This window comes from Lithobates pipiens, unplaced genomic scaffold, assembly GCF_037356315.1.
Source record: "Lithobates pipiens isolate NorthernLeopardFrog02 unplaced genomic scaffold, aLitPip1_a1.2 Scaffold_25, whole genome shotgun sequence".
Lineage (NCBI taxonomy): Eukaryota > Metazoa > Chordata > Amphibia > Anura > Ranidae > Lithobates > Lithobates pipiens.
In genome coordinates this window covers 3290279-3315303 of record NW_027507787.1, presented here as the reverse complement: position 1 = coordinate 3315303, position 25025 = coordinate 3290279, and the positions used below count along the sequence as shown (strand labels likewise).

At 43.3% G+C, this 25025-nt stretch overlaps 1 protein-coding gene across 4 annotated transcripts in view; it reads left to right on the top strand.

Moving 5' to 3' along the window:
• DLG5 (discs large MAGUK scaffold protein 5) overlaps window positions 1-25025 on the top strand; it is a 208791-nt gene that overhangs the window by 52646 nt on the left and 131120 nt on the right. For all 4 annotated transcript variants that reach the window (XM_077453970.1, XM_077453969.1, XM_077453967.1 and 1 more), the window contains exons 2-4: window positions 11219-11287; window positions 17589-17757; window positions 18391-18534. In XM_077453970.1, the coding sequence (XP_077310096.1) occupies window positions 11219-11287; window positions 17589-17757; window positions 18391-18534 (382 nt within the window). The remainder of the gene's footprint in view (window positions 1-11218; window positions 11288-17588; window positions 17758-18390; window positions 18535-25025) is intronic.

Here is a 25025-nt window from a genome sequence, read left to right as displayed (position 1 = left end):
GAAAGGACTTTAGAGGTACCAAGTGGATAAAAAAATGAACAAAAAATGTATTAATACAAGTTAAAATATGAGAACATAAGAAATATACAATTGTGCCACAATAGTAGACAAGAAAAAAATAATGTAACCCTTACCATTAAAGTCCTTTCCACTGCGTTTGTTAGGGTATTTTGTGTAGTCTATTTTCCAGGATGAGGTACCGGACATTCATTGTCCACCAATGGAGGGTTCTCCTTTTGAGGATCTCCTCCCTATTTCCCCTTTTTTCCTATAAAATACAAAAGTCCTAAAGCCAAAGCTTCTGAAAATGCTTCCTTGTGACAGCTGGCACCCTCTATTTCTTGTATATACTAGAAGGCCCCTTTCACACATGCTGTCCGATCAGGTCCGCCTGTCAGTTTTTCAGGCAGACCCGATCAAACGCTCCATTCACCTCTATGACGCGACAGATGTCGGCGGTGACATGTCCGCTGACACCTGCTGCTATCCGATCAATCCTCTCCACCACATCCAGATGGATGGAAACCCTATTTTCCATCCGTTGGGCAGATGGAAACGGACAGGCGGATCCATTTTCATCCAATCTCCCATAGAGGACAATGGGGCTCTGACAGGTCCGTCTCCACAGTGAGCGGAGACAGACCTGTCAACCGCCTGCTCAGTGGAGATCAATGGATCGATCTGAGCAAGTGGAGTCCATCAAAACAGATGTGCCCTGTGTGAAAGAGGCCTATCCCTTGCTCCCTCAGCAGTAAGGATGCTTAACCACTTACAGATGTAAAGAAGGGAAGGACCCAACAATCCCAGTGAGTTATCGCCCAGTATCCCTGTTAAATACAGATATAAAGATCTTCGCGAAAGTAATAGCGGAAAGACTAAAGCCTTTGCTACCAAATTGTTAAACAATGACCAAGTAGGATTTGTATCAGGGAGAGAGGGGAAAGATGGCCTGAAGTCTTTTATGTTTGATCCATGAAGTTAAGGGGGGGGGTGTTTGGACCCCAGTCGCATTCCTGTCGATTGATGCCGAAAAGGCCTTTGATAGGGTGGATTGGGGTTTCATGTTTGGAACATTGAGGCACTTGGGCATTGAAACAAAGATGATGAAGTGGATATCGGCTTTTTACCATCACCCAACGGTTAAAACGAGAGTAAATGGGAATCTATGTCCTCCATTAGAGTTCACAGGACAAGGCAGGGGTGCCCCCTGTCCCCAATGCTATTTGTAATAGCACTGGAACCACTGTTAGCGGTTATAAGTAAAAACCCAGATATTGGAAGGGTAAAAGTAGGGGAAAGAGAGTTTAAGGTAGCCATATATGCAGACGACCTGCTCTTGTACATGTCTAATCCCAGAATAACAATCCCAGTAGTTTTAGATGAACTAACCAGATATGGAAAATTGACTAATTTTAAAACAAATATATCAAAATCAGAGATCCTGAATATCACTATCCCTAGGGAGGAACAGCGGGCGATTCAACCCAATTTCCCCTTTTGTATGGCGCAAGGAGGGATTGCGATATTTGGGAATAAAACTGACTTGATCCATAGAGACTATTTTCAAGGCCAATTATATACCAGCGCTCAATAATATGAAAGATCATTTGGAGAATCTGAGACATAAACCTCTCTCGTGGATAGGAAGAATTAAAGCTTTAAAAATGAATATCCTACCAAGGCTGACTTATATTTTCCAAATGATCCGAATAACCACACCCCAGGACTATTTTAAAGAATTAAGATCAATGATATTAAAATATCTCTAGGCACATAAACGGCCCAGAATTGCATATGCAATATTGACGAAAGCCAAAAGCTCAGGAGGATTAGCAGCCCCGGATTTTAAGAAATATTACCAGGCGATCCGTATCTCATGAATAGCAGAATGGATTCATAATAAAGGGGGGGAGAAGCTGGGTGAATATGGAGATTTCACAAAGTAAGGTAGACTTGAGGAAGATGGTCTGGGTACCACAACAGCACCGAGAATTGGCTAACACTACAAACTCACTAACTAGAAACACTTTTTTTAAAATTTGGGATGACATAGGAAGAAAGTATCATTGGGACCATAATTCACCAATGTTATCGATATTGGGCACAAATTACTTTAAGCCAGGAAAGAGGAACATATATATTTCACTAGATGAGCAAAAAAATAGATATTATTATCGGATGTAATGAATGGAAATAGGATCTGCACTTATGCGGAAATCACACAAAAATGGGGAAATATGGCACTAGATAAATGGAGGTGTAAACAATTACGGCACTTTGCACAATCACTACCACAACCGTTACGGGGCAAAAGAGAAATTGTTTTGCTCTCCCCTTAGTTTAAATCAAAGTATCTCAAACATCTATAGAATATTAATAAAAGAAACAGGACCGGAATTTCCTACATATTTAGGGAAATGGGAAAAGGAGAAAGGGCTGCTCAGAGATGAGGCCCATAGCAGGAAAATTTTAAGAATGGCTTGTGGTTCTTCAGGAGACATGAAGACAGTCGAAATGTCCTATAAACTCTTAGCAAGATGGTACGTGACCCCCCCCCCCCCCCCCAGAGGGCACATCGGATCGGGGCAGATGGCCCTCCAACTTGCTGAAGGGGATGTGATGCCCCGGGGACCTTTGTGCACCTCTGGTAGGAATGCCAAAGATCCGACCCTATTGGGAAGGAATCCTGGCAGCAATTTATCAAATCAAAGGTGAACAGATTCAGAACAATCCGTGTGAGTGTTTATTTCATGACACAAGGAAAACGGCACCCCAATATAATAATACCCTAGCCCCATTCCTCCTAAATGCAGCCAAAAGTTTGATCCCAGGTTTCTGGAGGCCCTAGAAAGGTCAGAGTATGAAAGACTGGGTCGTAAGGGTGGAATTGATAAATGTCATAGAAGAAACCATACATATAGAAGAGGATGCATTAGAGAGGCTCAGGACATATGGGGGAAATGGCGGGAGTTTAGTGAATCAGGAATATGGAGTAACTGACGAGTGTGCAGGGAATGGGGGGGGGGGGGGGGTGAGTGAGCGAATAAATGGGTGGGATAAAGGAATCTGATGTATTAAACTTGTGAACATATATATATATATATATATATATATATATATATATATATATATATATATATATATATATATATATATATATATATATATATATATATATATATATAATATAATATATTTTGTGTTTTTATATAAATAAAATAAAAGGTGAATATGAGGGAAAAAAAACACTTACGGACCGCCGCATGCCGATGTACATCCTAACTTTGAAGAGGAATATCGTTATTATGGCAGCAGCTAGCTGCCATAACCCCGGTATCTTCTTCTTTGGCCGGAGGTCCTCTTTCTGATGAGGATGGTCTCTGTGATGAAGTCGCTGCGAGATCACTTGCATCAGCGGTGAGAGAGGGGCCGCCACACTCCTGTGCCCTCCGCTTTTTTTTTTTTTTTGCGTTTTAGTCTAAATATGAGATCTGAGGTCTTTTTAACCCCAGATCTCATATTTTAGAGGCCCTGTTATGCTTTTTTTTCTATTGCAAGGGATGTTTGCATTCCTTGTAATAGGAATAAAAGTGACAGAATGTTTTTTTTTTTTTGTTTTTTTTTTTAAAAGAAAAGAGTATAAATAGAAAGAAAAGGTAAAATAAATAACAAAAATCTTTTTTTTAAACGTGCCCTGTCCCACCGAGCTCGGGTGCAGAAACGAAAGCATACGTGAGTAGCGCCCGCATATAAAAAGTGTGTTTAAACTACACGTGAGGTATCACCGCGATCGGTAGAGTAAGAGCAATAATTCTAGCCCTAGACCTCCTTTTGTAACTCAACATGCAACCTGTAGAAATTTTTTAATTGTCGCCTATGGAGATTTTTCAAGGGTAAAAGTTTGTCGTCATTCCACGAGCGTATGCAATTTTGAAGCGTGACATGTTGGGTATCAATTTACTTGGCGTAACATTATCTTTCACAATATAAAAAAAAACGGGCAAACTTTACTGTTGTCTTATTTTTTAATTAAAAAAATAGTGCGCTTGTAAGACCGCTGAGCAAATATGGTGTGACAGAATGTATTTCAACGACCGCCATTTTATTCTCTAAGGTGTTAGAAAAAATTTATAATGTTTGGGGGGTTCTAATAATTTTCTTGCCAAAAAAAAATGTTTTTAACTTGTAAACAACAAATCTCAAAAAAGAGGCTCGGTCCTTAAGTGGTTAAAGTGTATTATTGCTGCAACTAACACTAGACATAAGTTATGAGGAAAGGTTGCGCACACTGAACTTATTCTCTCTGGAGAAGACGCTTGAGCGGGGATATGATTTAAATTTACAAATACCGTACTGGTGACCCCATAATAGGGATAACACGTTTTCGCTGAAGGGAGTTTACCAAGACACATGGCCAATCATTAAAATGAGAAGAAAAGAGGTTTAACCTTAAACTTTGTAGAGGGTTCTTTACTGTAAGAACGGCAAGGATGTGGAATTCCCTTCCACAGGCGGTGGTCTCAGCGGGGGGCATTGATAGTTTAAAAAAACTATTTGATAAGCACCCGAACGACCGCAACATACAGGGATATACAATGTAATACTGACACATCATCACACGCATAGATTGGACTTGTGTCTTTTTATGTAACTAACGATTGTTTTCATAATCGATTTAGTTGGCCAATTTATTGTTTTGACTAATTGGATAAAATCCTAAAAGTCTGGTGTATAGTAGAGGATGTAAAGTTAAAAAAAAATAAAAATGGCTATATGCAGGGGTAATATAAATAACCAGCTATATGACAATAAGTGCTCAGGTATATATTGTATTTATCGGCGTATAACAATTTCAATTTAAGAGGGACTTTTCAGGAAAAAAAACTATTTTTAAATAAACCACTTTGAAGCAAAATAATGATCAGTGCCCATCTGCAGCCTCAATGCAGCCTGATTAGTGCCCGTCTGCAGCCTGATTAGTGCTCTTCTGCAGCCTGGTTAGTGCCCGTCTGTAGCCTGATCTGTGCCCATCTGCAGCCTCCCCATCTCTCATGCAGTGCAGGAAATCACTGAGCCGTCATCTCCTGTTTACTTGGCTCTGACGGCAGTCATACACAGTCCCGCCTCCGCCATCGACTTTGGACCAGCTCCTGTGATAGACAGAACACTGGGTCAATGCCAGTGGCGGAGGTATGTGGCTGTGTGTGACGTCAGAGCCGAGTAAACAGGAGATGACGGCTCAGTGAATTCCTGCAGTGCTCACTCCCCTCCGAGTAACACTATTGGAGTACAACACGCACCTGTGATTTGCCCCCTATTTTCAGGTGGAAAAGGAAGATATGGTATAAGAGTAACCGCTTCAACCCCGGAAGATTTTACCCCCTTCCTGACCAGAGCACTTTTTGTGATTTGGCACTGCATCGCTTTAACCGACAATTGCACGGTCGTGCGGCATTGCACCCAAACAAAATTGACGTCCTTTGTTTTCCCCACAAATAGAGCTTTCTTTTAGTGGTATTTGATCTCCTTGGTTGATGTGGTTTTTATTTTTTGCGCTATAAACAAAAAAGAGCGACAATTTTGATAAAAACTCATTATTTTTGACTTTTTGCTATTATAAATATCCCCCAAAAAAAAAAAAAAAAAAAAAAAAAAAATATATATATATATATATATATATATATATATATATATATATATATATATAATATAAAAAAAATTATATCCTCAGGTTAGGCCGATATGTATTCTACATATTTTTGGTAAAAAAAAAAAATAGAAATATGCGTATATTGATTGGTTTGCGCAAAAGTTATAGCGTCTACAAAATAGGGGATCGTTTTTTTTTATGGCATTTTTTTTTTACTAGTAATGGTGACGTTCTGCGATTTTTATCAGGACTGCGACATTATGATGGAAACAGACAATTTTGACACATTTATGGGACCATTGACATTAATACAGTGATCAAGGCTATAAAAATGCATTGATGAAAAAGTGAGCCTTCGCGCTACTATGGGAAAAGTGCAACTGGAGTGAATATAAATCTAAACAACTGATGATAAATCAATAAAAATAGATAAAATTATATATATAAAAATATATGAAATCACGAAGTGCACGTGCAAATATATAGTGCAAAAAAATGCAGCAAGACGGAATAGTGAACACAAAACTATCAAAAAGATAACGGAGAAGAGAGTCCTGCGCAAATGATGCCAATACTATATAAATAAATATATAAATAAATCAAAAATAGCGAAGTGCAAAACCAACGTGTGAAAAGATAAAAAATAAATAGTCCATATAAGCACCAAAAATGTTGAAAAAATAATGATGTGAATTCAGACAGCCAGAACTCTCACCTTAAGACAGAGAGAACAGGCTCATCAAAAAACACAGGGGGTCTCCCATGTCATTCCTCATATCCAGCCATCAAGGAAATCCAGATGAAAGATGTAGATATCTCATTCAGCCACTAGAGGGCCATTATTAGCATAGATGCTTTTACTGTTAATCCAAAGGATGTATTCCATAGTGTATGGCTCAAAACAAGAGGGGAAGGGGGAAGAGAGAGAGAGAGGAGGCTCCAATGGTGTAATATTAAAAGTTTTCAGATCAATTTATTAATAAAAACAAGAGACTCTCACATTACAAATAAAATAAAACCGCACAGCAAGGTGGATAAAGATGGTGGCGTGGTGTCTTCCGCCAGTCTTACTCTACTTCCGGTACGTCCTACGGCCACTCCCTACGCGTTACGTCAGACCACGTGACTTCTTCATGGGGATATAAAAATGCATTGATTACTGTAAAAATGTCACTGACAGAGAAGGGGTTGACAATAGGGGCGATCGGGTGATTAACTGTGTTCCCTAGTGTGTGTTCTAACTGAAGGGGGAGGGGACTGTGCAGGGGAGATGACAAATCGCTGTTCATACTCTGTATGAACAGACAATCTGTGTGTCGGTGGCGATCGCGGGAGCCCGGCGGTGATGCCGGGCACTCGCATTGGCTTGGGGGGGCACCCCATAGTGGCCACAGGGCGACGCTATGTTACATAACGTTGTTTCGCCCAATTGTGCCATTCTGCCGCAGTACAACTGCAGCAGCTGGTCGGCAAGTGGTTAAAGGTACCAACATCCCAATAATCGTAGATTTGAAAAAGAGGATTTAAGGGGCAAGTAGGATTTTCCTGGTACCGTCACAAGACATTACAACAGCATACATTTTTAAGATAACGTTTATTTACATAACATCAACATACATGTTAAAAATTAATATTGAAAGGCACTGCCACTCTGAGTGGTCATACCCCATCTGCTAGGTTTCCACCGAGAATGAAAATGCCCTCAATTCACATAAAAAACAAAACAAAAAAAACGTTCCCCTCAAAGCCTATTTTTTCGTATAACTAGCTATATGGTTAGGGAATTTAAATATGTAATCCACTGAGAATAACGACTTGAAGAGATATATTGTATAGACCATTAGAGGTTGAATCTGGTACATATCACCAGATTCAGAGATCAAAATTTTTATTCAAAGAAAAAAATTATGTAAACAAACCTAAAAATGCTGTTTTGCTGATTTTCTGAGCGGATTGTAATAAAATAATATGCATGGCAGACTACAAGCCATACACAAACACACACATTTTTATGAATGTTTGTTCTATTTTCTAATCATTAGTATGGTCAAATCGACATTTGTTTTCAACCACAGTGATGGGACAATTCGGAGGTGCAGAATAGGAAACGTTTCTCAATCGAATCAATTTTCAGACAGTGAATACGGCTTTTGTTCAAAAATTACCTTTTATTTTAAAATTTAAATGGCAAGTGAAATTTTCAAAGGACATTTATCCCTTCATCAAATGGTATTGCATGGAGCAGCCCCGACTCGCCTCTTCTGGAGTCCTTCACCAAGCTCTTCTGGCTCCTCCTGCTCTGAGTACCCCTATAGCAAAGTGAAAACATCTGCCTTTTTAGAATCACTTTAAAGTGGATGTAAACTCGATTCATGAAATTTGATCTGGGCACCTATACCTGCAGTGTTTTCTTATCTCTGTTCAAAGCACTATGACCCCTAGCTGTCTCCTGCCCAGTTCTTCTGTTATCAGCCTGATGACTCCTGACCAGTTCTCCATGTGATAAAAGGAGCGGAGTTTTGTGTTAGGGAGGATACTATAGATTAGCAGCACTCTGAACGATTCAGGGGACAGAGCTTAAAGTCTCTACCTATGAGGAGAGGGGGTGTGTGCCTTTCCTCCAATCAGCTGGCTTGGTTGTATGCCCAGGCTTCACTGCAGTATTAACCAGGAAGAGAAAATCTCCTAACACAATCTGAACCTTCTAAACCGTATATAAAGCTGAAGACAGCAGATATACGTATACAACTGATTTAGGGAGATTTGTTTCATCTCTGTATATCATCTGAGGCTGTTAAAGAAGGGAGTCTACCTAAAAAAAAAAAAAAAAAAAAAAAATTATTAAAAGCCAGCAGCTACAAATACTGCAGCTGCTGACTTAATAAATGGACACTTGCCTTTCCTGGAGTCCAGTGATGTCGGCAGCCAAAGCCGAGCAATCGCTCAGCTCTCTGCTGCTGCTGGTGCCATTCTCGGTGAGGGAATCAGGAAGTGAATCATTGTGGCTTCACTTCCCGGTTTCCTATTGCGCATGCGCGAGTCGCGCAGCGCAATGAGAATGATCCGTGCTGACTCTGGGGCCTGTGTGTGTCCCAGCAGACAGCGCAGAGGGACAGGAAGAGGCATAGACTCCCGTGGGAGTCTATGCCCAGAAGTGGGTGCAAATACCTGTGCCCCCCCCCCCCCCCCCCCCGAAAGGTGTCAAATGTGACACCGGAGGGGGGGGAGGGTTCCAAAAAGTGGAGGTTCAACTTTTGTGTGAACCAACGCTTTAAAGTGGTTGTAAACCCTTACAAACCACTTTGACCTACAGGTAAGCCTAGATTAAGGCTTACCTGTAGGTCCAAGAAATATCTCCTAAACCTATACGGTTTAGGAGATATTTGCCCGAAGACAGGCACCGCACCGCTGTCTACGGCGCGCAGGCGCACTAAGTGCGGCATTTCCAACAACGGCGCTGCCGCGCGTGTCGGCTCCCGTGCGCATGCGCAGGAGTGACGTCATCGCGGCTCTGCCGAATGACAGCGGCGGAGCTGCGAGACCCCACCGAAAAGATGGATGCGCCGGACTACAGGGGACAGCGGTGACATTTGCCTTTGCAGGGAATGAAAGAGGAAGTAAACTCATCAGGGTTTACTTCCTCTTTAACTTCACTGGGTATATGTGAGGGTTTACATCCACTTTAAATCCCTTCCTTCTCCTGCTCAGGACTACATGTCCCACGAGGCATTGCTCCTCACAAATTCACATTCACAAGTTCTCAGGCGCTAACGGACATGTATGGATGGTGTACTGAGCTGTGTGTGGCACTGTATTTTCTGATATGTAAACAAATGATGCATTCTGTATTCAGGCCAACTAATCATCTGACCAACTAATTAATTATGAAAATAATTGACAACTATTTTCATAATTGATTATGTCGCTTTTAGTTGTTTCAGCCCTAAAGTGAATATAGTAATTGGTTCTAGACAGATGGGCCATCCCATTCTTTTTTTCTTGGAGTGGCTTGATGTAAGGTATATGGTTTGCAGCAAAACTTCTTTTTCGCTCTGCTATTATCATCAAATGGATGCCAACCCTCCAGTTAAGGCAGCCTGCTTGAATTTAGACTTGGGGTGCATGATTTGTAAACGATTTGGCCATCTGTGCATGAATTTCTAGGCCATGATAAAAACACATCTACGCACCAGTATGGCTTTTTGTACAACATCATCTGTTTGATGTCCATGCAGATGTTGAACGTGGTCGTCGAGGATATGTGTATCAGCAAGCTATTGGGTACGATTCTAGTGAGGGCAATGTCCTTCATTCCAGCATTGTTGCCTAACATAGACATTTGTGGTCACCGCCAATGAACTGTTTACATAGTCTAGTTAAACTGCTCAATGGCTGCTTGTCCCTTTTTTACATGCATCCTAGCTCCATTCCTGAAACTTTTTTTTTTTTTTTTTAAGTGAAAAAGCCAGAGAATGTCTAAGTGCTCCAGCAGGTTTGTAGCCGCATAACTAAACTATGTGAACATCCGATTGACAGAGGTTTTTCACATCAATACAGCACAGCACCTGTGCAGCTTTGGTGTGATGCTGTGCGATTTTGTGTTCCATAGACTTAAATGAAAATGCATCAAAATTACATCTACATGCTTTTTCTGATGTGATTCTGTGTGCGATTTGTGCTGGTTGTTAGGAACCAGCACCTACCGGCAGGGATGGATCATCAGTTATTAGGGAGCTGGCATCCACCAGGGTCCTACTAACCCGTGGCTCATCCCTGCTGCCAACCAGAGATTCCAGGCTGGAGGACAATTAAACCACAGCTCAGCCACCTACTGACCACCTATCTGAAAGAGATCTGTGTCATGAGCAGTTGTACTTATTCTTCCTAGTGCCATGTGTGACCTTTCCAGGTCCAAAATCAATATTGGACAGAACTAAGTTTGGCCCTCCAACAGTCCCCGTTTCTCATGTGGCCCCTAGGGAAAATTAATTGCCCACCTGTGATTTAATACTAAGAGTCTATTCACACAGGGGCAACACAACTTCCAGCGAGACTTTGGAAGGCAATTTGGACACGACTTGAGTGAATCACAGCACGACTTGGGGCAACTTGAAGTTGCCTCCAGGACAGGGGACTTTGCCAGTGGCCAATCACAGCATAATCGGGTCTGTGGGAGGGAGGGGGTTTGCCTAGAAAACTATTTTTACTTCCTGGAAAGTTGCTTCATGTAAGACAGGGGATCCGACTTGGAGGCAACTTCCATTGAAATCAATGGGTATAAGTCGGATTGAAGTAGTACAGGAACCTTTTCTGAAGTCGGAGCGGCTTCAGTAGTGTACATTAAGACGGCTCTCATTCACTTACATTGATTTTATCATGTTGTGCGACTTGAGGCAACTTGGGCCAACTTCAAGTCGGATCCAAATTTGCCCCTGTGTGAATGGACTCTAAAGTAGCTAATGGTCTGTTTATCATTCTATCATTTCCAGGTCTCCTTCAGATAGGACAGGTGTAGCATTTCACTCTGCTGATCCATCATTGATCGTTATTCTTGATGCTTTCCAACAGGTTCCACTTACAGTGTTCTCACGACCATGCCTTCAGACTCAGAAAGCAGTGGATCCCTCAGCAGTGTTGGTAAGAACTCCCAAAATAAATGTAGTTTGTTTATTTGACGTCTGTTTTACTTGCTCATTTCTTGAATAGAGAAATTTGAAGATCACTGCACAGGAGCTGGAGCCAGGTGCTGGAACAAGGGCTCCAACACTGGACTCAAGGACAGTTTGGGAGCATGGTTTAGCTACAGTTTAAGGACTGCTTGTCTTTCTCTGGGCCAGGACTAAGAAACAGAAAGCAAATTCTGCTTTCCACAATTTGCTGTCTGTAATCACATGGCATGAGGGTGATAGGAAAGGCTAACGCCTAGTACACACGGGGCAAATGCCGGGCAACATCTGCCCTTGGTACAATAAAAACTTCTGTTGTACGAGCACGCTGGAAAAATAGGCAGCTGACTGGAGTGTTCTGGTGGGGGACTGCCCCTCTGCCAGTCAAAATATACTCTCTTAGTGGAGGAGATCGCTGTACTAACATTGCAGTGTTAGTAACTGCGGGGTGGAATGGGCAGTGAATCATACTAGCATATGGAGCAGACACCTAGCTTGTTCTCCATCTTTGTCCGAAGCTACAGTCATTGCACAAAATTTAGATTTCTTAAAAATACTCTAATTGTCATTTGCATGATTGTTTATAAAATTACACCTGCCCAGGCAATTCTTTTGAAAATCTAGAAGCCAAAAACAAGATGGCTTAGATCTAAACAGTCCCCCCCCCCCTCTTAACAGTTGCCACCTCCACAGTCTATACCCCCTTATGAGCATAAATGGATAGAGCACAAGCGTTCCTCCTTTCCACGGATGCTGAAAAAGCCTTTTGACAGGGTCCACTGGACTTTCATTCATCTTGGCCCTTACATGCGCTCATGGATTAATGCATAGATTTTGTCTCCCTCTGCTCAAGTGTGTGTAAATGGAGAATACTCCAATTCTTTTCCATATTCAAAACAGGATACGACGGGGGTACCCCTTGTCCCTTCTTAATTTTATAAGAAGATGAGATATCCGCTTATGTGGATGACCTCCACCCCCTCCGCCCCTCCTCTCATTCACCAGAAACCTCCTCCCTGTATAGCTCCAAAGGCAAAAATATATTTACAAGACGATGCTGATTATGTTTCTATAAAATAAATTTAAAAATAAAATGGTAACGACCTTTACTAATTCTTTTGTTTTACAGTAATCAAATGATTTTTGTTCTTTGTGTGAATGTCCCACAACACCACTTTTAGGCCTTGTGCACACTGTAAGTTATCACAACATTATAAAACTGCCAGTGGCTTTGTAGTGAGTTTTTCAAAGTTTTTACTATAACATTTTTTTTTTTGCATTTTTACCCATTTGCCCACTGCCCGGTGTCAATTGACAGTGGCAGAATGGCACTCCTGCGCAAATCGCCGTAGCTGTATGGTGGGCGCTTTACAGAGTATAGGGGGCGCCTGCCTGCCATGTCCCTAAGGAGCCGATGCATGTGCCTGGCGACCGCGATCTACACCGGCGCCTACGATTGCTCCTGACAGAGCGAGAACTTGTGTGTGTAAACAAATACACGTCCTGTCAGGGGAGAGGAGATGGATCGTGTGTTTCTAGTATATAGGAACCCACGATCGATCTCCTCCCCAAGTCAGCCCCATCCCCCCACAGTTAGAACGCACAGGGAACACATTTAACCCCCTGGTGTTAACCCCCTTCTCTGCCAGTGACATTAATACAGTAATCCGTGCATTTTTATAGCACTGATCGTTGTATAAATGTCAATGGTCCCAACAATGTTTTAAGTGTCCAATCTGTCTGCCGCAATGTCGCAGTTCAGATAAAAATCGCAGATCGCCACCATTACTAGTAAAAAAACAAATATAATAATAAAAATACCATAAATCCGCTATTTTGTAGACGCTATAACTTTTGCGTAAACCAATCAATATATGCTTATTGCGATTTTATTTTCTTATTTTTGTTAAAAAAAAAAAAAATATATATATATATATATATATATATCTATTTTACATATCAGCCTAAACTGATGAAGACTCATAATTTTTTTTATTTGGGGATAGTTATTATAGCAAAATAGTTTAAAATATTACAATTTTATTTTTTTCAAAATTGTCACTCTTCTTTTGTTTAAATCGCAATAATGACCGCAGAGGTGATCACATACCACCAAAAGAAAGCTCTTTGTGGGAAAAATAGGACATAAATTTTGTTTGAGTACAACGTTGCACAACCGTACAATTGTCAGTTAAAGCGACACAGTGCTGTATCGCAAACAATGGCTTGGTCAGGAAGGGGGGTAAATCCTTCCGGGGCTGGAGTGGTTAGTCATGTTTTATTTTTATTTTTTTCTTCTTTTCAATGGTATCAAAAACATTAAACGCTGGCGAGCTGCATTTTTTTTTAGGTTTTTTTTTCTGCATTTTTTGACGTTAGAGCATTTTTACAGCTAAAAAACGCCTCTCAGAACCCACTGGTTTTGTTGTGGTGTTTTTGTTTTGTTTTTTCAGCCAAAAAACGCCCCAGCAAAAAACATTTGATGGCCTATGTGTGCATGGACACAAATGATAACATGCAGGAGTGCCCCCATAGCAAGTGCACCAGTGGGGAAACCTAGAAGAGGAGGATCGGGGCTGCTCTGTGCAATAGTATTGCACAGAGCAGGTACGTTTAACATAGGTCTCCCCCCCCCCCCCCCAAAAAAAAAAGTTGTACAATAATTTTTAAATATTTTTAAAAGGAACAAAGGAACGTTGATGCAGTGGCACTAGGTCCCTCCACCCTTTTTGCCCCTTGGTAACATTCACAATATTGCCATGGTTTTAAGCAGCTTTCTTCACAGATCTGCCACAGGGGGATGGTGTGCTTTGCTTTATGAATTTTAGTAAGGAGGAAGGTGGGATGTTCAGGGAACATTTACACTGCATCAGGGAATACAGATTCTGCGTTTTGTTCTTGGCAAAAACATCAGATTGTTAATATTCATATATTTTGTTGCACATCGTCCTGGTTTTATCTGTGATTCATCACTTGGAACAATTTGGCGAATAGAGTCTGAAGGTGTAAATGAGTATATCCATGTCTGTAGTTTCAAAGCTGTTAATTGGTTTTGATATTTATAGAGCTGTTGTGATGGTGTGTGGAAATTAGGAGGGCTAGCAGAAAGAAGCAAAATGAGTTCCCTAAATCAGCTCAAACTAGAGAAGTCTATACATGTCTATGAAGAATAATTTATTCTTATAAGTAGCTTTGTGGATCTGGATCATCAGTCTCCATCCTGTGGCTTGGGATCTACATACGACTTTCAGCTCCCCTTTGATGTGACTATCGGCAGACTCCCAGTAGGCATTCAGTGTATGTCGGCATGGTACGGCTCATGAATGTGTGAAGATAAGCAGAGGCCAACTAGTTTATATCTATATGCTAAAATTTTCAGTAACTTTGACTTAATTCCATAGTTTAGTGATCCAAGCAGGCTTATTGAGTAAAGCCGTGCAAAGATGCAGAGTGGTGTGTAGTAGTAGCCCATAGCAACCCATGTACTGTATCTAGATAAGTGAAGCATCGGTCCTGTTTGCTTGCTCCGGGTTCCTGCATTTGGCATGCTGTTCATTGGCCTTGTTAAATTGCCCAGAGGCTCAAATGGACTAATTTATTTTCCTTCTGAAGGTTTGTGATTCTGTCTACTGTAGTAGGTATCTGACACTAAGGAGGCTGACCCAATAACTTTTAGATGAGACGTCACAAGCATCACTGAATACGTCTGACAACCTTTTTTTTACTCTTTACATTTTAATCAGACAAAATACTTGGTCCGTGCCAGGAATGACATCAGTGATGCTCAGCTGTATGCAAAACAATGTTAGATGCGACCGTGAAACATGCCGACATCCCTTTATTGTTTATTGTATAAGGAGGACCCTTAGAAAACGGAACACAAGTACCCCCCCAATACAGTGGGACTTTAAGGGCGAACAGAAAAAGAAATAAATATATATGTATATATATATATTCTATATCAATATCAAAAATGTCATTTATTTAGAAAAATACCGTATTTATCGGTGTATAACACGCACCCCAAGTTTAGGAGGGAATTTTAAGGAAACAAACTTTTAGGTGGGAAGTTTAAGGAATGAAGCTTACATTTAAATGCCCATTCATGCAGCCTTATCAGTGTCCATCTGCAGCCTTGCCCAGTGTCTATCTGTAGCCTTGCCAGTCTCTTTGCAGCATTGCCCAGCCACTGATTATTTAAAATTGGCGCCGATCTCCGCTAACTGTGAGCGGAGAGGAGCGAGAGCGCCACCGACATACAGAAAGCCGAGTTTACTTGTCTAGACTCGGCTCCTCTCGCAGTCCCGCCCATCTCCACTGATTGGGAGAGGAGTGAGCAGCGCCGACATACAGAAAGCCGATTGTACTCGGCTAGACTCGGCTTTGCTCACAGTCAGGGGCGGGACTGCGAGAGGAGCCGATTACACTCGGCTTTCTGTATGTCCCCGGCACTCGCTCCTTTCCTCACAATGAGAAAATCGGCGGGGATCGAATGTATAACGCGCACCCACGATTTTCCCCTGATTTTAAGGGGGAAAAAATTGCGTGTTATACGCCGATAAATACGGTAAGTAAAAAGCATGTATAAAAACATGACCGCAGTTAGTACAGCACATTTTAATGCACAACCAGGAAAAATGTACACATGAATACATTGTTTACAAATTCAAGATGAGCATAAATTTCTTCCAATAGTCTGATGTGTTTTGGGAAAAATATCCCTTCCTCAGAGGCGTTTTTAGAAGAGAGTATGGATATATTCTGAAAAAAAGTAAGAACCGCAGGAAAGCCCTAAGGGATAATGAAGTAATTGAGCTGTTGTATATAAATATTCATCAGGAATAATAATGTTTAGATAGAATAAAGCTCACTTCTAAATATGCTATAAAGCATTTGTTTTATATACCTACAAAGGATAGCAATTCTACTAGCACCCTTCTCCAAAACTAAAAAAAAGTTGTGCCTTTTAGTTATACTTTAGTGAAAATAAGTTGTGAGAAGTATTCAGGACTGCATGCTTTGAAATGTATTTGGACACCCACATCTATGGTGGATCCCTTCTACGATAGTATAATAAACATACCTGCCTCTCATAACTGTTACAAAGCAGATGCAGATTTTGAATGTAATCAAGTAGGCATTCAAATCAGTTTTTATATATATATATATATATATATATATATATATATATATATATATATATATAACATATACATATACATATACACACACACACACACACACTTACTCTCTCTGTCTCTCTGTCTCTTTGTCTCTATATATATATACTGTATTTATCGGCGTATAACACGCACTTTTTTACCCTGAAAACAGAGGATAAACTGTGCCTGCGTGTTATACGCCGATATTCGTTTTTTTTTTTCTCAGGGGCGGGGATCGGGCGGTCCCTCCGACTCTCCTGGCAGTGGGACAGCGCTGCCAGGACAACTCCTGATAACAATACTGCTGGCCGCCTTCCACACACCGCTCCCCCATGCCATTGTATGGCAATTCAAACCCCTCCACCAACGCCGCTCTCCTCCTCCCGCTCCGCCCCCTTCCTCGAGTGAAGCTTGTGATTGGAGGAGGAGAGCGGTCATGTGACCGTCAATGATTCAGAGCAGAGATATGTCACATGACCGGGTCCACGGCGCCAATGGAGGTGTTCAAAAGATCCACAGGTGACACAGGAGGAGCGGCGCACAAGAAGGGGCCGGCAGCGATGGCAATGCAGGTATTCAATAGCTCTGATCCAGAGCATGCTGGCAATGCTGTCCCAGGAGACTTGGTGTTTTCCTGGGAGTGCAGAGGAGGAGGGGGGCTTTATAATGAAAGGGGCCTGTGTACCATGCGGGGGCTCAGTGTGTCATGGAGGGGGTCTGTGTGTTATGCAAGGAGCTCAGAGGTCTGTGGAAAGTTTTTTTTTTTTTTTTTTTCCTGAAAATTCCCTCTTAAAGTTGATTCGATTGCAAATGGATTTGATTCATCATAGTCATCATCAGTGATGGGTACATTGCAGTTCATCATTGATGACTGTTAGTGTCATCAGTGATTTGTATTCTTGAAGATGTTCCTCCTCTGTCCAGTTGTCATGAAATGGCACTTGTTCAATTAAGCCCAGAGGGTAACTTGCAGAAGAAATTGCTTCACCTGATAAAAAGTACTGAGTGTGATTCACCACCTAACCCTAAAGTCAGATGATATGCAATGTATGCGTACCCCACTTTCTGATGCAGACTAAACTGACATTATAAATTTTACATGTTTTCAAGGTACGACTAATAAAGCATCATCCCCACCCCCTTCTGCTGCTGACAGTCGTCACATGACTGAGAAGTTAGACACCATATTATCGCAGCTGAGGCAAGTTACGCGAGAAAGGGATGAGCTCCGCAAACGCTTGGCTTTATCCTCACCAGGGTCAACATTTGATGACTGCAGGTAAGAAGCAAACTCATTAAGCTGGCCAAAGATGGTTTCGCTGGCTGCATGAAAAAAAATAAAAATGATTCCTTCATCCTCACAAGGGTGGTAGATGGAGGAATGCTCCACACTGAGACACTGTATTCTGACAGCGGGACTTTTGTGATGTGGAAACCACTACACACCACTACACACTTCCAGTCTCTGCTGAACCGCCAAATTTCCATTTATGGCCAGACTTATCTTCGTATATAAGGGCTTTTTTTTTTTTTTCTTGCAGAAAGCATACTAATATGCAGTACAGCTTTAGACTTGGGTTCACAGTATAACCCGCCTGTGAATCATATCACATTACACTACGATTCACATGCAATTCGGTGCTGTACGCCTTGAGCCTGTTTTTGAATGGGCTCAAATCACACTTCATTGCATCAAAGAAGTGTTCATTTTACGGCACTGCGTTCGGGGTGTCATTAACGTGATTGCAATGCCACGTGGGAGACTCGCAGGGATCGATGCGTTTCCAGCACCGCTTATGTGTTAAACTTGGCCTATATAGCAACCTGTCTTGAAAATTTGATTTAATAAATATAGATAACAAATATGTGTGTTGGCAAATAATTCTAAACCTTGTTATGTTTATCTTCATAGGCCGAGCCCTAAGCTGTCACCTGATTATGAGCGATTGAAGGTTCAGTGCATGAAAGCTATGACTGAGCTTGAAGCGCTACAAACCCAGCACTCAAAGGCACTTAAGAAATGTGAAGAAGCAGCAAAGGAAGCAGATTTTTACCAGTGAGTAGATTTTTCTATGTATTGTAGCATTCTTGGCTTTTTGCTTATCCTATAGTTACTGTATTGAAGTTTAAAACTGAAAGCACACTTGTGTGCTATTTAACCCTTTCGTTGTGAGGCCCTGTGCTCCACTTTTTTAAACTCAGCCAGACCGTTTTGGCAATTTTTCCATTTTTTTTTTTTTATTTGCTTACAGCTTTCAGAGTTTGAAAAACACTTCAAACTACATTTTCTGAAAGCGTACAACCAGTAGAAGGTGCTACCGATTTTGATTTTTTTTTTTTTTCAAAAGCCAAAACTGTCTTGAGTTTAAAAAAAAAAAAAAAACGATATATACTTTATTTCATTTTTTTAATCTTTTTTTTTTTGTGAGGGGGTGGGGGTTGCTCTGGTGAGATATTAGGTGAATAGCTCTTAGCTTTGTTCGGCTGTTTCTGATAAACCGTTTTGCTATATGTTCATTGTCATTGTGACCTGTTTTGATGTTGAATTTTAAAAGCATCGGCAAGCCTGTTGATCTCACATATTTGCTAATCTGACAGAACACTGCTGCTTTTAAAATTCAACATCAAAACAGTTTGACGGATTTCAAAATATTGTATTTCACTATATAAGCTCAGTTTACTGATTAAAAAATAAGTGTGAAATGCAAGACACCAGTGGGTGTAAAAAGATATCCGCTTGCCACCTTCTGGCGGTAGGCTTGCTGCAGACAAATGTGGGTGTACCAAGATGGCCGCGGCAGAGCGTCACTTACGTTGCATTTTCTGATGGGTAGCGGTATTCTGATAAAACACTATGGCATGTCATTTTTAAGAAATGCTGTCTAACATACCCTACCCTCCCTCCTTTTTTTTTTTATTTAAATATAGAAAAAGCATAACTATTAAATGCCCACTACAGGGTACCACTAATCTAAAATGTTTGAACAGTAACAAAGAACTGCTACATAAATACATACATATGTCTCCGTTAATAGAAAATTAAAGTGGTCCTAAAGGCTTAAAGCTCAACCCATGCAGTGTAGGCGCAGCTTTAATTTTTTTTTCCTTTTTTTACCCTAATGCATGCTCTGCATTTGAATAAAAAAAAACTGTTCGAATCCCCCCCCCCCCCCCAGCACCCCCTTATATTTATCTGGTCCCTGATCTTGATCCATTGTTATGTCCAAGAGATGCAGCTCCCAGTGATTGCCCTGGTGGAAGAGAGCATGGAGGAAGGGGGAGAGCCACGGGGTCACCGAGTGGTATAAAAAACAAGTGCAGCGCTCAATGAGTCCAGCATAAAAAAAACTTGCAGATAATATACTGGATCAAGTTAATTTATTGGATGCATAGTTAAAGTATTTAAAAACTACTATCAAATGGGGATGAGCTAATAGGAATACACGTCATAAAAAACTCATTGCCATTGTTGATGTAATCTGAAGGAATAGATATATGATACCACCATTAGTCTGGATGACGAGGGGTTAACATCAGCAAGTCTGCTCCAAGTGACAATCCTGGAATGAATAACCCGGTGTCCAGGGGGGATTACCAGGATGGGTCGCCATGGCAACATTGAGCTTGCGATCCACCTTCATACATCCGAGTCCTCCCTGCTTCCGACTCCAACATCCTCATCATCCAGGGCATCATTCAGGGTGCTAGGTCTCAGCCAGCCCACTCTGCTTGTCTAAGTACAACCCCCAGCGGTGTGTACTACAGTACACCTCCCGCAGCACAGCGGGTCTGACACCTGTGAGTAGTCACCGGCCGCATCTTTGCGACCCTTGCCTCTCCATGCTGGTAATTCCCCCTGGACACCGGGTTATTCGTTCCAGGTTTGTCACTTGGAGCAGACTTGCTGATGTTAACCCCTCGTCATCCTGACTAATGGTGGTATTGTATATATATTCCTTCCGAGTAGATCAACTATGGCAATGAGGTTTTTTTTTATGGCGTGTATTCCGATTATTTCATCCCCATCTGATAGTTGTTTTTAAATACATTAAGTATGGATCCAATAAATGAACTTGATCCAATATATTATCTGCAAGTTTTTTTTTTTTATACTGGTTCCACTGAACGCTGCATGTGGTGTTTATGTCCTGTTGTCCACCTCCTCCAGTGGTTAGCAGCTGCACTGGGTTCCAGCTACCCTTTTATATCTTCCATGACATGCACATCTTTACCAAAGACTGCCAGTTTTAGCGTTTAAGGACTTTTTTTTTTATTTTTTTTGTTTTTATTCACTGAGCGGTATAGCATGATGTTACAGCTTACATTGAAATTGCCTCCGCTTTGCTCGTCGTCACACACAGCCCCGTCGCCTGTCGGCATGGGTTCAGGAGGAGGCGGGGCTGTGTGTGATGGCAAGCAGAGCGGAGGCAATTTCAATGTAAGCTGTAACAGCATGCTATACCGCTCGGTGACCCTCCAGTCATGATCCAGCCACCCTCTCTCTTCTTCCGCCCTGGCGAGGCTGCAATGGTGGGCACAGGTCACGCTGCAGTGATGGGCACAGGTCACGCTGCAGTCATGGGCACAGGTCACGCTGCAGTGATGGGCACTGTTGAGGCTGTGCTGAGAGGAACTGATAAAGTTGTTGTTAATATTTATTTTTGTAACTTAATTCTGCATAAAACATCTAAGTGAAAAGTTCAAGGGGGCCGAACACTTTCACAAGGCACTGTGTGTGTGTGTGTGTGTGTGTGTGTGTGTGTGTATGTGTGTATATATATATATATATATATATATATATATATATATATATATATATATATATATATATAATAATTTGGTTTATCTAAGCTCCTTTTCTTAAACCGCAATTGCCCCGTCAAGCTAGCCCAACCCCTACCTTGCCTCTTCCAAATGCATTTCCTAACCTGTTGTATAAACTTCTTTATAGCCATATACAATGCTGGGTAATGTATTTGTCAGATTTTGCAACGTTGACCTCTGTTTGTGGGTCAAAGTACTTCTGTCTTGGCATAAAGTAACATGGCTTTCAGAAGCTTCTCCTAAAGTTTATAATAAATTAACATTTACAATATTTGAAAAAGGTTTCCCAGAGCACCCTAAGCCTACAAAGAGGCAGGATAGCAGATTAACTTTTTTTGCAGCTCTCTTTTAATAGAAATCTCCAATTCATCCGTCTGTTAAATGTGAGTCACTGCTGAGGACTTATTTAATTTCTGCTAAAACAGTTTTAAACTGTTTATAAATATGAATGACTGCTTAATAATATGTAGTCTTCTAGCAGGCATGCAGCCACATGATTACTATTCAGCTGCGTTGTAAGAAACCGTTTTCTGTGTGGACCATAATAAACATACTATTAGCCCAAAGGTCCAACTGTTCTGTTTTAACAGAGGTTATGTCCATGTTTTCTTTAAGACCTTTTATTTAGGATTAAAGTGATTTGTAAAGGATCCTCTCTCTCTCCGTGTGTGTCCGTGTCTCTCTCTCTCTCCGTGTGTGTCCGTGTCTCTCTCTCTCTCCGTGTGTGTCCGTGTCTCTCTCTCTGTCCGTGTGTGTCCGTGTCTCTCTCTCCCTCCGTGTGTGTCCGTGTCTCTCTCTCCCTCCGTGTGTGTCCGTGTCTCTCTCTCTCTCTCCGTGTGTGTCCGTGTGTCTCTCTCTCCCTCCGTGTGTGTCCGTGTGTCTCTCTCTCCCTCCGTGTGTGTCCGTGTGTCTCTCTCTCCCTCCGTGTGTGTCCGTGTCTTTCTCTCTCTCCCTCCGTGTGTGTCCGTGTCTTTCTCTCTCTCCCTCCGTGTGTGTCCGTGTCTTTCTCTCTCTCCCTCCGTGTGTGTCCGTGTCTTTCTCTCTCTCTCCCTCCGTGTGTGTCCGTGTCTTTCTCTCTCTCTCCCTCCGTGTGTGTCCGTGTCTTTCTCTCTCTCTCCCTCCGTGTGTGTCCGTGTCTTTCTCTCTCTCTCCCTCCGTGTGTGTCCGTGTCTCTCTCTCTCCCTCCGTGTGTGTCCGTGTCTCTCTCTCTCCCTCCGTGTGTGTCCGTGTCTCTCTCTCTCCCTCCGTGTGTGTCCGTGTCTCTCTCTCTCCCTCCGTGTGTGTCCGTGTCCCTCTCTCTCCCTCCGTGTGTGTCCGTGTCCCTCTCTCTCCCTCCGTGTGTGTCCGTGTCCCTCTCTCTCCCTCCGTGTGTGTCCGTGTCCCTCTCTCTCCCTCCGTGTGTGTCCGTGTCCCTCTCTCTCCCTCCGTGTGTGTCCGTGTCTCTCTCTCTCTCCCTTTGTGTGTGTCCGTGTGTCTCTCTCTCCCTCCGTGTGTGTCCGTGTCTCTCTCTCCCTCCGTGTGTGTCCGTGTCTCTCTCTCTCTCTCTCTCCGTGTGTGTCCGTGTCTCTCTCTCTCTCTCTCCCTCCGTGTGTGTCCGTGTCTCTCTCTCTCCCTTCGTGTGTGTCCGTGTGTCTCTCTCTCTCCCTCCGTGTGTGTCCGTGTCTCTCTCTCCCTCCGTGTGTGTCCGTGTCTCTCTCTCTCTCTCTCTCTCTCCCTCCGTGTGTGTCCGTGTCTCTCTCTCTCTCCCTCCGTGTGTGTCCGTGTCTTTCTCTCTCTCCCTCCGTGTGTGTCCGTGTCTTTCTCTCTCTCCCTCCGTGTGTGTCCGTGTCTCTCTCTCTCTCTCTCTCTCCCTCCGTGTGTGTCCGTGTCTCTCTCTCTCTCTCTCTCTCTCTCCCTCCGTGTGTGTCCGTGTCTCTCTCTCTCTCTCTCTCTCTCTCCCTCCGTGTGTGTCCGTGTCTCTCTCTCTCTCTCTCCCTCAGTGTGTGTCCGCGTCTCTCTCTCTCTCTCTCCCTCCGTGTGTGTCCGTGTCTCTCTCTCTCTCTCTCTCTCTCTCTCTCTCTCTCTCCCTCCGTGTGTGTCCGTGTCTCTCTCTCTCTCTCTCTCTCTCCCTCCGTGTGTGTCCGTGTCTCTCTCTCTCTCTCTCTCTCTCTCTCTCTCTCTCCCTCCGTGTGTGTCCGTGTCTCTCTCTCTCTCTCTCTCTCTCCCTCCGTGTGTGTCCGTGTCTCTCTCTCTCTCTCTCCCTCCGTGTGTGTCCGTGTCTCTCTCTCTCTCTCTCTCCCTCCGTGTGTGTCCGTGTCTCTCTCTCTCTCCCTCCGTGTGTGTCCGTGTCTCTCTCTCCCTCCGTGTGTGTCCGTGTCTCTCTCTCCCTCCGTGTGTGTCCGTGTCTCTCTCTCCCTCCGTGTGTGTCCGTGTCTCTCTCTCCCTCCGTGTGTGTCCGTGTCTCTCTCTCCCTCCGTGTGTGTCCGTGTCTCTCTCTCCCTCCGTGTGTGTCCGTGTCTCTCTCTCCCTCCGTGTGTGTCCGTGTCTCTCTCTCTCTCCCTCCGTGTGTGTCCGTGTCTCTCTCTCTCTCCCTCCGTGTGTGTCCGTGTCTCTCTCTCTCTCCCTCCGTGTGTGTCCGTGTCTCTCTCTCTCTCCCTCCCTGTGTGTCCGTGTCTCTCTCTCTCTCTCCCTCCGTGTGTGTCCGTGTCTCTCTCTCTCTCTCTCTCTCCCTCCGTGTGTGTCCGTGTCTCTCTCTCTCTCCCTCCGTGTGTGTCCGTGTGTCTCTCTCTCTCCCTCCGTGTGTGTCCGTGTCTCTCTCTCTCTCCCTCCGTGTGTGTCCGTGTCTCTCTCTCTCTCTCTCTCTCTCTCTCCCTCCGTGTGTGTCCGTGTCTCTCTCTCTCTCTCTCCCTCCGTGTGTGTCCGTGTCTCTCTCTCCCTCCTTGTGTGTCCGTGTCTCTCTCTCCCTCCGTGTGTGTCCGTGTCTCTCTCTCTCTCTCTCTCTCCCTCCGTGTGTGTCCGTGTCTCTCTCTCTCTCTCTCTCTCTCTCCCTCCGTGTGTGTCCGTGTCTCTCTCTCTCCCTCCGTGTGTGTCCGTGTCCCTCTCTCTCCCTCCGTGTGTGTCCGTGTCCCTCTCTCTCCCTCCGTGTGTGTCCGTGTCCCTCTCTCTCCCTCCGTGTGTGTCCGTGTCCCTCTCTCTCCCTCCGTGTGTGTCCGTGTCCCTCTCTCTCCCTCCGTGTGTGTCCTTGTCTCTCTCTCTCTCCCTTCGTGTGTGTCCGTGTGTCTCTCTCTCCCTCCGTGTGTGTCCGTGTCTCTCTCTCCCTCCGTGTGTGTCCGTGTCTCTCTCTCTCTCTCTCTCTCTCTCTCTCTCTCCCTCCGTGTGTGTCCGTGTCTCTCTCTCTCTCTCTCTCTCCCTCCGTGTGTGTCCGTGTCTCTCTCTCTCCCTCCGTGTGTGTCCGTGTCTCTCTCTCTCTCTCTCTCCCTCCGTGTGTGTCCGTGTCTCTCTCTCTCTCTCTCTCCCTCCGTGTGTGTCCGTGTCTCTCTCTCTCTCCCTCCATGTGTGTCCGTGTCTCTCTCTCTCTCTCTCTCTCTCTCCCTCCGTGTGTGTCCGTGTCTCTCTCTCTCTCTCTCTCCCTCCATGTGTGTCCGTGTCTCTCTCTCTCTCTCTCCCTCCGTGTGTGTCCGTGTCTCTCTCTCTCTCTCTCTCTCCCTCCGTGTGTGTCCGTGTCTCTCTCTCTCTCTCTCTCTC